A 12,863-nucleotide genomic window follows, 5' to 3' on the forward strand; every position below is an offset into this window, starting at 1 on the left:
ATGTAAATGTATGTGTGTGTATGAGTGTGTATATAATATACATTTTTCATGGTATTTTAGAGATCTTGCTTTACCCAAAAATAAACCTTGAAGAGCCTGAGGACTTAATGATAGGCATGTTTTTAGAATACCATCATCAGTTGACTTGCTCAGCAAGCTCCTTTTAATATAGGATAAGAATGTATTTTAATTAATGTAGGCTTTGGCATCCATTGCTCTCTTTTATTTTGTTGTTGTTGTTGTTGTTGTTGTTGCCGTTTGGTTTTTGTTTGAGACAGGGTCTTGTTCTGTCACCCAGACTGGAGTGTGGTGGCACGTACACAGCTCATTGCAGCTTCAGCCTCCTGGGCTCAAGCACCCTCCTGCCTCAGCCTCCCCGAATAGCTGGGGCTACAGATGTGTGCCACCACATCCAGCTAATTTTTTCTCTTTTTGTTGAAATGGGGTCTCACCATGTTGCCCAGGGTGGTGGTGAACTCCTGTACTCAAGTAATCCTTCCACCTTGGCCTCCCAAATTTTTGAGATTACAGGTGTGAGCCACTGCGCTGGGCTCACTGCCCTCTTTTCTAGCTCTCTTTTCCTCAGAAATAGTGCAACCTCTTTGAAAATGTTATGGTTGCGATATAAGTAAGGACTATGTTACAATGAAGGACAACCCAATGAAAACTAGCTTAAACCATAATGGGATTTATTGTCTGGGTAACGAAAGTTCAGAGAAGGGCAGGGTTCAGGGCTGATCAAGCTAGTGGCTTAATGACATTGTCAAGTATCTGTCTGTTTCTGTTACTCAGTTTGCCAGGGGCACAATCAGTTTCATCCTAAGGCTGACTTTTCTGGGGCTTTCTCATTCACATCTAGTAGAAAAGAGAAGATCCCCAAAGGTTCCAGAAATCTCTCTTTATGACTCCTTGGCCTGAAATGGGTTACAAGGTCATCCCTGAACCTGTAATTGTGCTAAGGGAGGAGTCTTTGCAGATTTGCTCTGACCTGAACTGCTTGTCCAAGTCCTATAGCCAGGATTGGATTTAGCTTCTGCCAACATATCTGAGATGACCCGGAGAGGTGTGATACCTCAAACAAAATCATGGTATTAGCCAAGAGAGGAGGGAACAGATCTTAATGAAGCAATAGCAAAGTCAGTACAGCATCCAGCACCTGGAAATTTCAGCCTACAACTTGGAAACACACAGACGAAAAATTTTAAAATAATTTTATAGTTTTTATATTCTTTTACTATTATTATAGCATTAATTAAACTCCATGAGAATGAAAAGAAAGAAAATGCAACTATTATACTACTGGTTTTTTTTTTTTTTTTTTTTTTGAGACGGAGTCTTGCTCTGCCACCCAGGCTGGAGTGCAGTGGCCGGATCTCAGCTCACTGCAAGCTCCGCCTCCCGGGTTTACGCCATTCTCCTGTCTCAGCCTCCGGAGTAGCTGGGACTACAGGCGCCCGCCACCTCGCCCGGCTAGTTTTTTGTATTTTTAGTAGAGACGGGGTTTCACCGTGTTAGCCAGGATGGTCTCGATCTCCTGACCTCGTGATCCGCCCGTCTCGGCCTCCCAAAGTGCTGGGATTACAGGCTTGAGCCACCGCGCCCGGCCTATACCACTGGTTTTTTAAAAGTCAGTTTTTCCTTCAAGTTTTTACACTTAGTATGTTTTTAAAAAATTTTCATTGTATGGATACAATCATTGTATGGATAGAATTTTGCATTGTTTTTGTTACTATTTTAATGACTGTATCATATTCCATTAAGTGACTCAGTGATCTCATAATTTACTTAATAATTGTCTCTAAGATTTTTAGGTTGTTTGCAATTTTTTTGACATTATAAATAACCCAGGTATCATTTTTGTGCATGTGACTTTTTCCTTCCTTGGGACTTGTCTATGTCAGAATATGGTTCCTGATACAGATTGAGATACCGTTATTCATTTCATACCAGAATGGAAACTTCTTCCAAGACAGCGATCTTTTGAGTTTAACAAGTGCTTCTGCAATTCACTTTCAGACTCAGATATTAAACTCTTAAAACAGAGTTTGCTTATAAGGACATCTTATAAACTTGCACAATCCTAACTATTTGGATGGAATTTTGAAAGGAGAGTCAGAATCCTTAATCAGAAGGGTTTAGGGTGTTAGGATGATAGCATGATATATTAGTGTAGTATAGAATAGTGGTTAAATCATGGTTTTTGGAGTAAGGCAGACTTGAGTTTGAATCCAAGTTGTATTAATCCTTGCTTACTGTATTATCTTTTGACAAGTTATTTAATACCATTCTGGGGCCTGGCACAGTGACTCATGCCTGTAATCCCAGCACTTTGGGAGGCCAAAGTGGGTGGATCACCTGAGGTCAGGGGTTTGAGACTAGCCTGGTCAACATGGTGAAGCCTGTCTCTACTAAAAATACAAAAATTAGCCGGGCGTAGTGGTGCGTGCCTATAATCCTAGCTACTTGGGAGGCTAAGGCAGGAGAATTGCTTGAACCTGGGAGGCAGAGGTTGCAGTGAGCCGAGATCGTGCCATTGCACTCCAGCCTGGGCAACAAGAGTGAGACTCCATCTCAAAAAAAAAAAAAAAAAAAAAGCAACATTCTAAATCTGAGTTATCTGCATAAAATGGAGATGGTAATTCCTATTTTATTGGTATTTTTCAGGATCCTGGGAGAAAATGTATATAAAGCCTGGTGAATACTGTGTCAATAATGGTGGTGGTTGTTATTATTGAACAATTGTGAATTTGATCTGAGGCCAAGATTAAGAAGCATGATGTAATGTGTGCAGAAGAATTTAATTTCTGTCCAAGAAAAAAAAATCGGATACTCTCTATATTTGACGTGAAACCATCACCTAGTCTCTGAATCCCCTTCACACATTCTTATGTAGTTATCATCCAGTCTCCAAAGATCTCCTGGAATGAGCCCATTTCTGCCTCAAAATGGTAGTGATATATTGACATACTGGCATTTGACATACTGAGTCAAATCCTGACTCATTCCACCCTCTGGTCTAGTGTTACCTTATGAAATACAAAGGGCAATTGCACTCTCACTGTATCTTACAGGAAGGAGCTGGGAAGGCCAGCCCTAGAACCCCCTCCATGTGAGCCTCAGATGATCCTCAGCTGACAATACTTTGCTGACACTCCCAGTGGTGAAAAGGATGTTTGTGAAGTGGCCCATTTCATAATTGAAAGCACTAGTGGTGAAGAAGGACTGCCTTTTATGTAGCTTAAGTTTCTCCCCTAAAACTTATTTTTTTTTATTATTTGAGACAGGGTCTCACTCTGTTGCCCAGGCTGTAATGCAGTGTCATGATCACTGCTTACTGCAACCTCAACCTCCAGGGCTCAAGCGATCCTCCCACCTCAGCCTCCCAAGTAGCTGGGATCACAGGTGCCCACCACCATGCCTGGCTAATTTTAAAAATTTTTTGTAGAGACAAGGTCTCCTGGTTTTGCCCAGGCTGCTCTATGAATTCCCAGGCTCAAGTGCTCCTCAGGTCTTGGCCTCCTAAAGTGTTGGGATTACAGAAATGAGCCACTGCACCTGGCCACCCTCTGTAACTTCTATCTCTTGGGATAATTCTGGGAGTGATACACAATCAGTCTACTATGGAGGCAGACAGATTTGCATTTTAATCCTGGTTCCATTAGTTGTTTTCCTTGGGCAAGTTACTTAAACTCTCCAAAACTGGAAAGCATGGATAATATTGGCACCCACTGCATAAGGCTATAGTAGGATTAAATGAAATAAGCATGTCAAGCACTTAACACAGGACACATAATAGGTGTTTTGAGGCAATAGGTGTCTAGTCTTGTCATTTCTTTCTCCTGATTTGGAGAAGGGTGATGATGAAATGGATACATCGAGCCTCTGTCAGATTCAGAAATCTTTGAACCAGGTGTTTCAGTTAAACAGGCTGGTTCTTGACTGTAGAGTCAAACTATGATACTTATTACCTGAAGAGAATAGAAACTAGTGGGGATGTAGGGGGAGGAAAACACCAGGAAATATCATCAAGTTATTTTCTCTTTCTTTCTCTCTTTCTTTCTCTCTCTCTCTTTCTTTCTTTCCTTCCTTCCTTCCTTTCTCTTTCCTTCCTTCCTTTCTCTTTCCTTCCTTCCTTCCTTTTTCTTCTTTTTTCTTTCTTTCTCTCTTTCTTTTCTTTTTTTTTTTTTGACAGGGTCTCACTCTGTCACCGATACTGGAGTACAGTGGCACGATCATGACTCACTGCAGCCTCCATCTCCTAAGGCTCAGGTGATCTTCCTGCCTCAGTCCCCCGCATAGCTGGGACTACAGGTGTGTGCCAACACACCTAATTTTTGTATTTTCAGTAGAGAGAGAGTTTTGCCATGTTGCCCAGGCTGGTGTCGAACTTCTGTCTCAAGCAATCCACTCGCCTTGGCCTCTCAAAGTGCTGGGATTACAGGTGTGAGCCATCGTGCCGGACACATCAAGTTGTTTTCAGTTTTCTTCTGCAATAATGCACCCGAGGGATGTGATCCCCTTACGTGACTACCAGTGGTCCGTGTGGGCAGTGAACTCAGTGATTTTCCCCTGGAGTGGGAAGGAGGTGTCCTAAGTGGTCTATGTAGTTTATAAAAGCATCTTGCAATCCCTGGGAAGTTCTGAGGTTTTTTCTGGGAGGTTTTTTCTCTTTTCTACTCTCTATCTTGAGAATCACCAAAATAGATACTGGGAAACCCCCTGCCTTCTTGACATCTCTATTGAAGACAAGTGGGATTGCTTGCTTGTCTGATTGCAACAGGTCAAGGGAGCAGTTCTCAAAGTGTGGTCCCATGACCGCGAGTATCACTTTGGAACTTATTAGAAATGCAAATTGTTGAGCCCCACCCAAACCTACAGCAATCCATGTTTTTTAGGGGCTTTTTGTTTTTGTTTTTGTTTTTTTGTGATGTTCGTGGCTAACTGCAGCCTTGACCTCTCACCTCAGCCTCCCGAGTAGCTGGGACCCCAGGTGCACACCACCATGCCTGGCTGATTTATGTATTTTTTGTAGAAACAGGATCTTGTCATGTTGCCCAGGCTGGTATTGAACTCCTGGACTCAAGTGATCCACCCATGTCAGCCTCTCAGAGTGCTGGGATTACAAGAGTGAGCCCTGTACTTGGCCAGCAATTTGTGTTTTAACAAGCCTTCCAGATGATTCTGATGCATGCTGAAGTTTGCTTATCATCAGTGGGTTAAGAAAAGGGGAGAAAGACACAGGAGCCAAATCATCACCCCGTGAACAAGCCTGGGTTTCCTCTACCCTGCTTTTAGATTCAGATTCCTGCAGCCTCCATGCCTGATGCCCATCTGATGCTCTCAATGGATGACTTATTAGAGAGACTGAGTTCTGCCAGCACCATTTCTACCCTCACACTGTGTAGGGAGGGGTTACTGGTAAGCTGTGCTTGCTTGCTAGGTCAACCAAGGACTGGCTTTCTCTTACCCAAGACTTGTATGAATGTATTATTCTCTTTGGACTAAAGAATGTTCCAACCGGCCAGGCACGGTGGCTCAAGCCTGTAATCCCAGCACTATGGGAGGCCGAGACGGGCGGATCACGAGGTCAGGAGATCGAGACCATCCTGGCTAACACTGTGAAACCCCCGTCTCTACTAAAAAAATACAAAAAACTAGCCGGACGAGGTGGCAGGCGCCTGTAGTCCCAGCTACTCGGGAGGCTGAGGCAGGAGAATGGCGTGAACCCGGGTGGCGGAGCTTGCAGTGAGCCAAGATTTGGCCACTGCACTCCAGCCTGGGCGACAGAGCGAGACTCCGCCTAAAAAAAAAAAAAAAAAAAAATGTTCCAACCTCTTTCCAACATTTTCTAAATATAAATTATCCTTGACTATTTTGATGACATTGCTGTGATGGGTCAAATATGGAGTAATAGTGTTTTACTCAGTTTGAAAATGATTCACTTGGCCGGGTGTGGTGGCTCATACCTGTAATCCCAGCACTTTGGAAGGCCAAGGCAGGTGGATCATTTGAGGTCAGGAGTTTGAGACCTGCCTGGCCAACATGGTGAAACCCTGTCTCTACTAAAAATATAAAAATTAACGGGGTATGGTGGTGCGTGCCTATAATCCTAGCTACTTGAGAGGCTGAGGCAGGGGAATTGCTTGAACCTAGGAGGCAGAGGTTGCAGTGAGCTGAGATCGTGCCACTGCACTCCAGTCTGGGTGACAGAATGAGATTCCGTCTCAAAAAAAAAAAAAAAAAACCCTGGCCCAGTGGCTCACGCCTGTAATCCCAGCACTTTGGGAGGCTGAGGCAGGCAGATCATGAGGTCAGGAGTTCAAGACCAGCCTGGCCAACATAGTGAAACCCTGTATCTGCTGAAAATACAAAAAATTAGGCATGGTGCCAGGCGCCTGTAATCCCAGGTACTCGGGAGCCTGAGGCAGGCGAAGCGCTTGAACCCGGGAGGCAGAGGTTGCAGTGAGCCAAGATCACGTCACTGTACTCCAGCCTGGGTGACAGTGTGAGACTCCATCTCAAAAAAAAAAAAGAAGGAAAAAAAAAAGAAAAAAGAATGATTCACTTATTTCATTTCTATCCTTTATTATAGTATTATAGTTATTTTTAATTTTTTCACTGTTGGTTCAGCCAACAAACACTCATTGGGAACCCACTCAACTACTTGTTGAGTTACCTAAGTGGTATTATACTTCCAGTTTTACAGATGAGAAAGCTGAGACTCAGAGCCCAAGTCTATATTGTAAGTGGCAGAGCTGGGATTTGAACCTAGATCTGTCTGGCTCCAGTGCTCATGCTCATTCTGCTACATCAAGTTCATTCTGGGACATGTCTTCCTCAATAGAACTTTTTAAGGATAGAAACCATGACACTGCTGGTCATGCTGGCTCACGCCTATGTTTCCAACACTTTGGGAGGCTAACGGATGAGGACAGCTTGAGCCCAGGAATTCAAGACCAGCCTGGGCAACATAGTGAGAACTTGTCTCTACAAAAAATAAAAAAATTAGTCAGAAGTGGTGGCACGCACTTGTGGTCCCAGCTACTCAGGAGGCTGAGATGGGAAGATCACTTGACCCCAGGAGGTTGAGGCTGCAGTGAGCCATGATAGTGTCACCCCACTCCAGCCTGGGCAACACAGCAAGACCCTGTCTCAAAAAAATAAAAGGAAAAGAAAAGATAAAGATAAAAGAAACCATGACACCTAGCAAGGTATTTTACACATTGTAGAATTTGAATAATGTTTGTGTAATGAATATAAAATGTGTTTTTAGAATAATTCAGGTTGATAGGCTGATAATATGGGTTACTAACTATGAACATCGAGGATATTAGAAATAGTTTGGGTTTCATAAAATGGTGGGAAAGTACCCCTCATCTCATGGGATGAAGTACAAAATTAACAGATATAAGAATGAACGAGGGAGAAAGAGTGTTTGTATGGGGAGAGAGTGTTGAACAGGTACTAAACGAAATTTAGATTCTAATTTAGAAAATTTTTAAGGTTGCTTCTTGGTCTTTTCTGTACCTATGCACTTCAATTTAAAAAGTTACAAATAACGAATACTCAATTTCTGCCTGTCAATAGGCATTTTACCAGGTGAAGCCATTTTTCTCAGAAGACATAATATTTACTGCCTTGTATAATAATCAAAGATATTAGGCATCCATATATAGTTGACAGGCCATTCAGAGCAAGGTTAATTCTCTGAACTGGAAAAGAGTAAAAGCTACAGCAATGAGTACCACCTAGTGGTTACTCAGAAGATGTGACAATTTAGCCAACCTACTTCATTAGGAAAGGTTCAGCTTGCTATCGGTTGTAACTGTGATGGGCTCTCCGCACGCAGAAGTTTGATTTCCAGCAGGAACCCATTTTCTAGATCCAGAAAAACTGAGTCCAGATAACTAACGACAAGTAATCACAGATTTGAGTTAGAAATAAAGCCATGTCTTGGACTTAACAGTGTGGAATGGGGAAATGTGAATAATAATGTTTCCTTCTTTGCTGTTTCTCCCCCGTGAAAAAGTATAATGTTAGTGCCCAATCCGTGATCATTCTCCTTCCAGATGAGGAAATGGGAGAAAATATGGCCCAAGATCTGAAAAGGAAAATTCTTAAAGGGAATTGCTCACAAGAGGCTGACAAATTCTACTTTTAAAATGTTTGATGTAGCTGGGCGCGGTGGCTCATGCCTGTAATCCCAGCACTTTGGGAGGCCGAGGTGGGCAGATCACCTGAGGTCGGGAGTTTGAGACCAACATGGAGAAACGCCGTCTCTACTAAAAATATAAAATTAGCTGAGTGTGGTGGTGCATGCCTGTAATCCCAGCTGCTCAGGAGGCTGAGGCAGGAGAATCGTTTGAACCTGGGAGGCAGAGGTTGTGGTGAGCCGAGATCATGCCATTGTATTCCAGCCTGGGCAACAAGAGTGAAAATCTGTATTAAAAAAAAAAGAGTTTGATGTAATTATAGACTTACAGAAAATTTGCAAGAAAAATACAAAGAATTATTGATACACTGCACACATTTCACTCAGATTTTCCATATATGAACATGTTACCATGCTTGCTTCTCCTTTCTCATTCTCTTTCCCCCATCCTCCACACATGTGTGTATACACACACACACACACATATATATACACAACACATACATGAATACATGAATTAGGAATAAGGGAAAGCTCTTCTGAAGAAAATGTCAACTAATAAATGGAGAAGGAATTGTGGAATTTAAAAAAATCGCCATTTGAGGTTGGCGCAATGGCTCACACCTGTAATCCCAGCACTTTGGGAGGCCAAGGTGGGCGGATCACCTGAGGTCAGGAGTTGAAGACCAGCCTGACCAACATGGAGAAACCCTGTCTCTACTAAAAATACAAAATTAGCCGAGTATGGTGACACATGCCTGAATCCCAGCTACTTGGGAAGCAGAGGCAGGAGAATTGCTTGAACCCAGGAGGTGGAGGTTGTGGTGAGCCGAGATCACACCATTGCACTCCAGCCTGGGCAACAAGAGTGAAAAAACAAATCACCATTTGACAATATTAGTAATAATCAGGCAAAAATCATCAAGGGATGCTAAAACTAGCATTCATTGATGCTCAGTGAAAGTGAATGATGGATGAGTAACAGAATATTTACACAGTTTGAAAGGGTCTCCCCCAAAAAACACATATAATTACAGAAAGAAAAACAGTAATTTTATGTTGAAGAAACGGGCAGACACCACCTTAACAAAAGATCAAAGTTAACCTCACTAGTAATGAGATGAACAGGCAATATGTAGTTCCTGATATCATACCCTGAGAAAGACACAGTATCACTTCTATGGTATTCCTCCCCAAATGCATAACCTGAATTAAAAAAATGAGAAAACATTAAACTATCTTAAACTGAGGGACAATCTATTAAATAAATGGCTTATACTTTTAGAATCCTGCTTTGTAAACAAAACTTAGAACTCCCTACAGCCCCACCGGCACATGGGACTGGATGGGTGTGTTAGGGTGCATGAGGGAGATCAAGTTCTTCAGGGTAAAGGCCAGTTTTCTTTTCTTTTTCTTTTTTTGAGACGGAGTCTTGCTCTGTGGCCTGGGCTGGAATGCAGTGGCCGGATCTCAGCTCACTGCAAGCTCCACCTCCCAGATTTACACCATTCTCCTGCCTCAGCCTCCGGAGTAGCTGGGACTACAGACGCCCGCCACCACGCCCAGCTAGTTTTTTCTATTTTTTAGTAGAGACGGGGTTTCACCACGTTAGCCAGGATGGCCTCGATCTCCTGACCTCGTGATCCGCTACAGGCTTGAGCCACCACGCCCGGCCAGTTTTCTTTTTTTTTAATTTAACTTGCACACAATGTATGCACAGGGAGAATCACAGGGCGATTGTTTCTAGGTCTTTTTTGATCTGGGAACACTGAGTTGCTCTCTCAGGAGATGACTGTGCCCATCCAATTGCACAAGTCATGCCAGGGCCAGAGGTGCTGTGCCTACCTGCCACTCCCATGGCTACAGTCACTGACACCAGGGGCCATGAGACCATATCTCTATTGTAAGGTGTTTGGCCAAGGCGAAGGCCTTGAACTCTAGAGGGAGTACTCTAGAATTTGGGGGCATTTCCCAAAAGGCATCACTACCTTTTGGAAGAGGACAAAAGGAATCACTACCCAGTGCAGAAGGCAGAAATACCTTGGCTCTGGGGAGTAAGAACTGGGAAGTTAAGCTGATTCAGAAAAAGAAAAGTGTAGTTTCATAATGACAATGTAAGAGATAACTACTGAGCAGAGTTCAGTCTTTCTGAGGTGAATTGGAAGAAGAGGAGGAGACACTGTAGCTACAACGCTTCCCTCATGCATTTCCTGGTCTTCCTCATGCCACCCTTAGGCTCCTAACCAAGTCTAGGGGATGGGTCCAGATGGGGATGGGCTTCCATCTTGGAAGCATCTCTGGCTCCAGGGCAATGGGTTTTCTTGTCTCCTCTGGGGGAACAGTGAGAAGGACACAGCCTCTTGGGTTGTTTTCTAGTGACCTATGGAATGACAAGCTCCAGTGCTTATTACTACACCAAAGTGATGTCTGAGCTCTTCTTACATACCGCATCAGACACTGGAGTCTCCTTTCAGGCCATCAGCAGCATGGCAGACTTCTGGGATGTGAGTATAAGATCTTTTCTACCCCTCCCCTCTCTTTCTCAATGGCCTGAGGCCACAGGTTAGACAATGGATCAGACCTTATGCTGGGAAATCAGGTCAGTCAGGGATCAGACTGAGTCAAAGGGCCAGGTTGAATTAATGGGTTAGGCTAGAGTTCAGGTGGAGGTGGGTAAGGGATTGATTAATACAGCGATCAGGGAATTAAACCAGGAGTTAGACTAGTATCGGGAGTCAGAGGTAAGGCTGAACTTCAAAACAAATTTTAAATAAAGAGCAGGGCCACTTCAGATCAGACTCTGGTCAAAGTTCATTGGTCAATGGAGGAGTTTTAAAAAGCAGGCCAGGCACGATGGCTCACACTTGTAATCCCAGCACTTTGGGAGGCTGAAGGAGGCAAATCACCTGAGGTCAGTTGTTCAAGACCAGCCTAGACAACATGGTGAAACCCTGTCTCTACTAAAAATACAAAAATTAGCCGGGTGTAGTGATGCATGCCTGAAATCCCAGCTACTTGGAAGGCTGAGGCACGAGAATCGCTTGAACCTGGGAGGCGGAGGTTGTAGTGAGCCGAGATTATGCCACTGCACTCCAGCCTGGGTGACAGAGTGAGACTCCATCCCTTAAAATAATGATAATAATAATAATAATAATAATGATACTTTTTTTAAAGCAGACTAGAGACAAGCTGGGGAGTCAGAGGATGAGGGCAAAGGTGGTTATCCTAAGGGTAGGGGATCAGGAGGATGCTGGGTAAGGTTCAAGCCAGCTTGTGGTTCAGTTTGCCCAGGGCCCACTACTGGACAGTTTATATTGGACCAAATGGTACAACAACCAGAGCCTGGGCCATGGCTCCCACTCCTTCATCTACTATGAGAACCTGCTGCTGGGGGTTCCGAGGCTGCGGCAGCTAAAGGTCCGCAATGACTCCTGCGTGGTGCATGAAGACTTCCGGGAGGACATTCTGAGCTGCTATGATGTCTACTCTCCAGACAAAGAAGAACAACTCCCCTTTGGGCCGCTCAATGGCACAGCGTGAGTGAGCCTATCCTACCAATGTCACAGGGCTTGCCCCTCCAAACCTGACACCATCCCAAGGTATGGGAACCACTTCCACTGAGGCTTAAAGAGCCTCGAGAGCACTTCAGGGGACTTCAGGGGGCATCTCCCTGAATCCCAGCTGTGGCTGTTTGGGGACCTTGGTCTGTGTCACTCAGGAACAGAGGAGGTAGGTTAGCAAACACAGCCGTAGCCTCCAGACTTGTTCCCACACACGGGTCGCAATCACACTTGTCCTACCTTGCATGCAGTTCTTCCAGGGAAAGCTTCCTTTCTTGCCTAGAAGTTGGTTAAGGGTATAGAGAATGGGTGAAATTGAAAAGCCCAACGCTTGAGATTGATACGTGGAGCAGCAAGGGGTCAAGGATGGATGATGAATTAGGGAAGAAGGAGAAAAGGGTGGACAGGACAGGATGGAAGAGGGAGGAAATAAACACCCAGGATAGAAAGTTTAGTGGATAGAATGGAGAAACATGAGGTGAAGGAGCCTGATGTGCAGTCACAGAGCTGGAAGGAGCTTTTCCTTCTGGTCCAGGTGCTTCCCTTAGGGGGACTATTCAAGGTGGGCCAAAAGTGGGGCTTGGCTTTGTCATCCAAATCTTTGAGTGACATGGTGAAAAATCAGATTTGCATTTGAGTTTCAGTTCTGTCATTCATAGCTGCATTATTTCGGTAACCTCTTTCATAGTTTTCTCTTCTGCAAAATGTGGATAATAGTCACCCTCCCTTCTCAAATGGTTGTTAGTATCAAACAGAATAATAAATGATACACTATATATGTATATATCACATATCATACACACACACACACACACACACACACACAATATGTAAACCTGTAAAGCCCAGACAATAATAAAGCATTGTCATTGCCTTGGAAGATGAACTTTTGGGCTGGCTCAGCCGGCATTTTCTGTGGCAGGTGGACATACCACTCGCAGGATGAGTTGGGGGGCTCCTCCCACTGGGGCAGGCTCACAAGCTACAGTGGAGGTGGCTACTACCTGGACCTTCCAGGATCTCGACAGGGTAGTGCAGAGGCTCTCCGGGACCTTCAGGAGGGGCTGTGGCTGGACAGAGGCACTCGGGTGGTGTTCATCGACTTCTCAGTCTACAATGCCAACATCAATCTTTTCTGTGTCCTGAGGTGA

The 12,863-nt window shown here is 44.2% G+C and overlaps 1 protein-coding gene across 2 annotated transcripts in view; it reads left to right on the forward strand.

Moving 5' to 3' along the window:
• The window catches only part of PKD2L1 (polycystin 2 like 1, transient receptor potential cation channel), a 42,788-nt gene that overhangs the window by 21,024 nt on the left and 8,901 nt on the right, over nucleotides 1-12,863 (forward strand). For both annotated transcript variants that reach the window (XM_033185773.1, XM_033185783.1), the window contains exons 3-5: nucleotides 10,529-10,656; nucleotides 11,435-11,688; nucleotides 12,635-12,859. In XM_033185773.1, coding sequence (XP_033041664.1) covers nucleotides 10,529-10,656; nucleotides 11,435-11,688; nucleotides 12,635-12,859 — 607 coding nt within the window. The remainder of the gene's footprint in view (nucleotides 1-10,528; nucleotides 10,657-11,434; nucleotides 11,689-12,634; nucleotides 12,860-12,863) is intronic.

This window comes from Trachypithecus francoisi, unplaced genomic scaffold, assembly GCF_009764315.1.
Source record: "Trachypithecus francoisi isolate TF-2019V2 unplaced genomic scaffold, Tfra_2.0 Contig01579, whole genome shotgun sequence".
Classification (NCBI taxonomy): Eukaryota; Metazoa; Chordata; class Mammalia; order Primates; family Cercopithecidae; genus Trachypithecus; species Trachypithecus francoisi.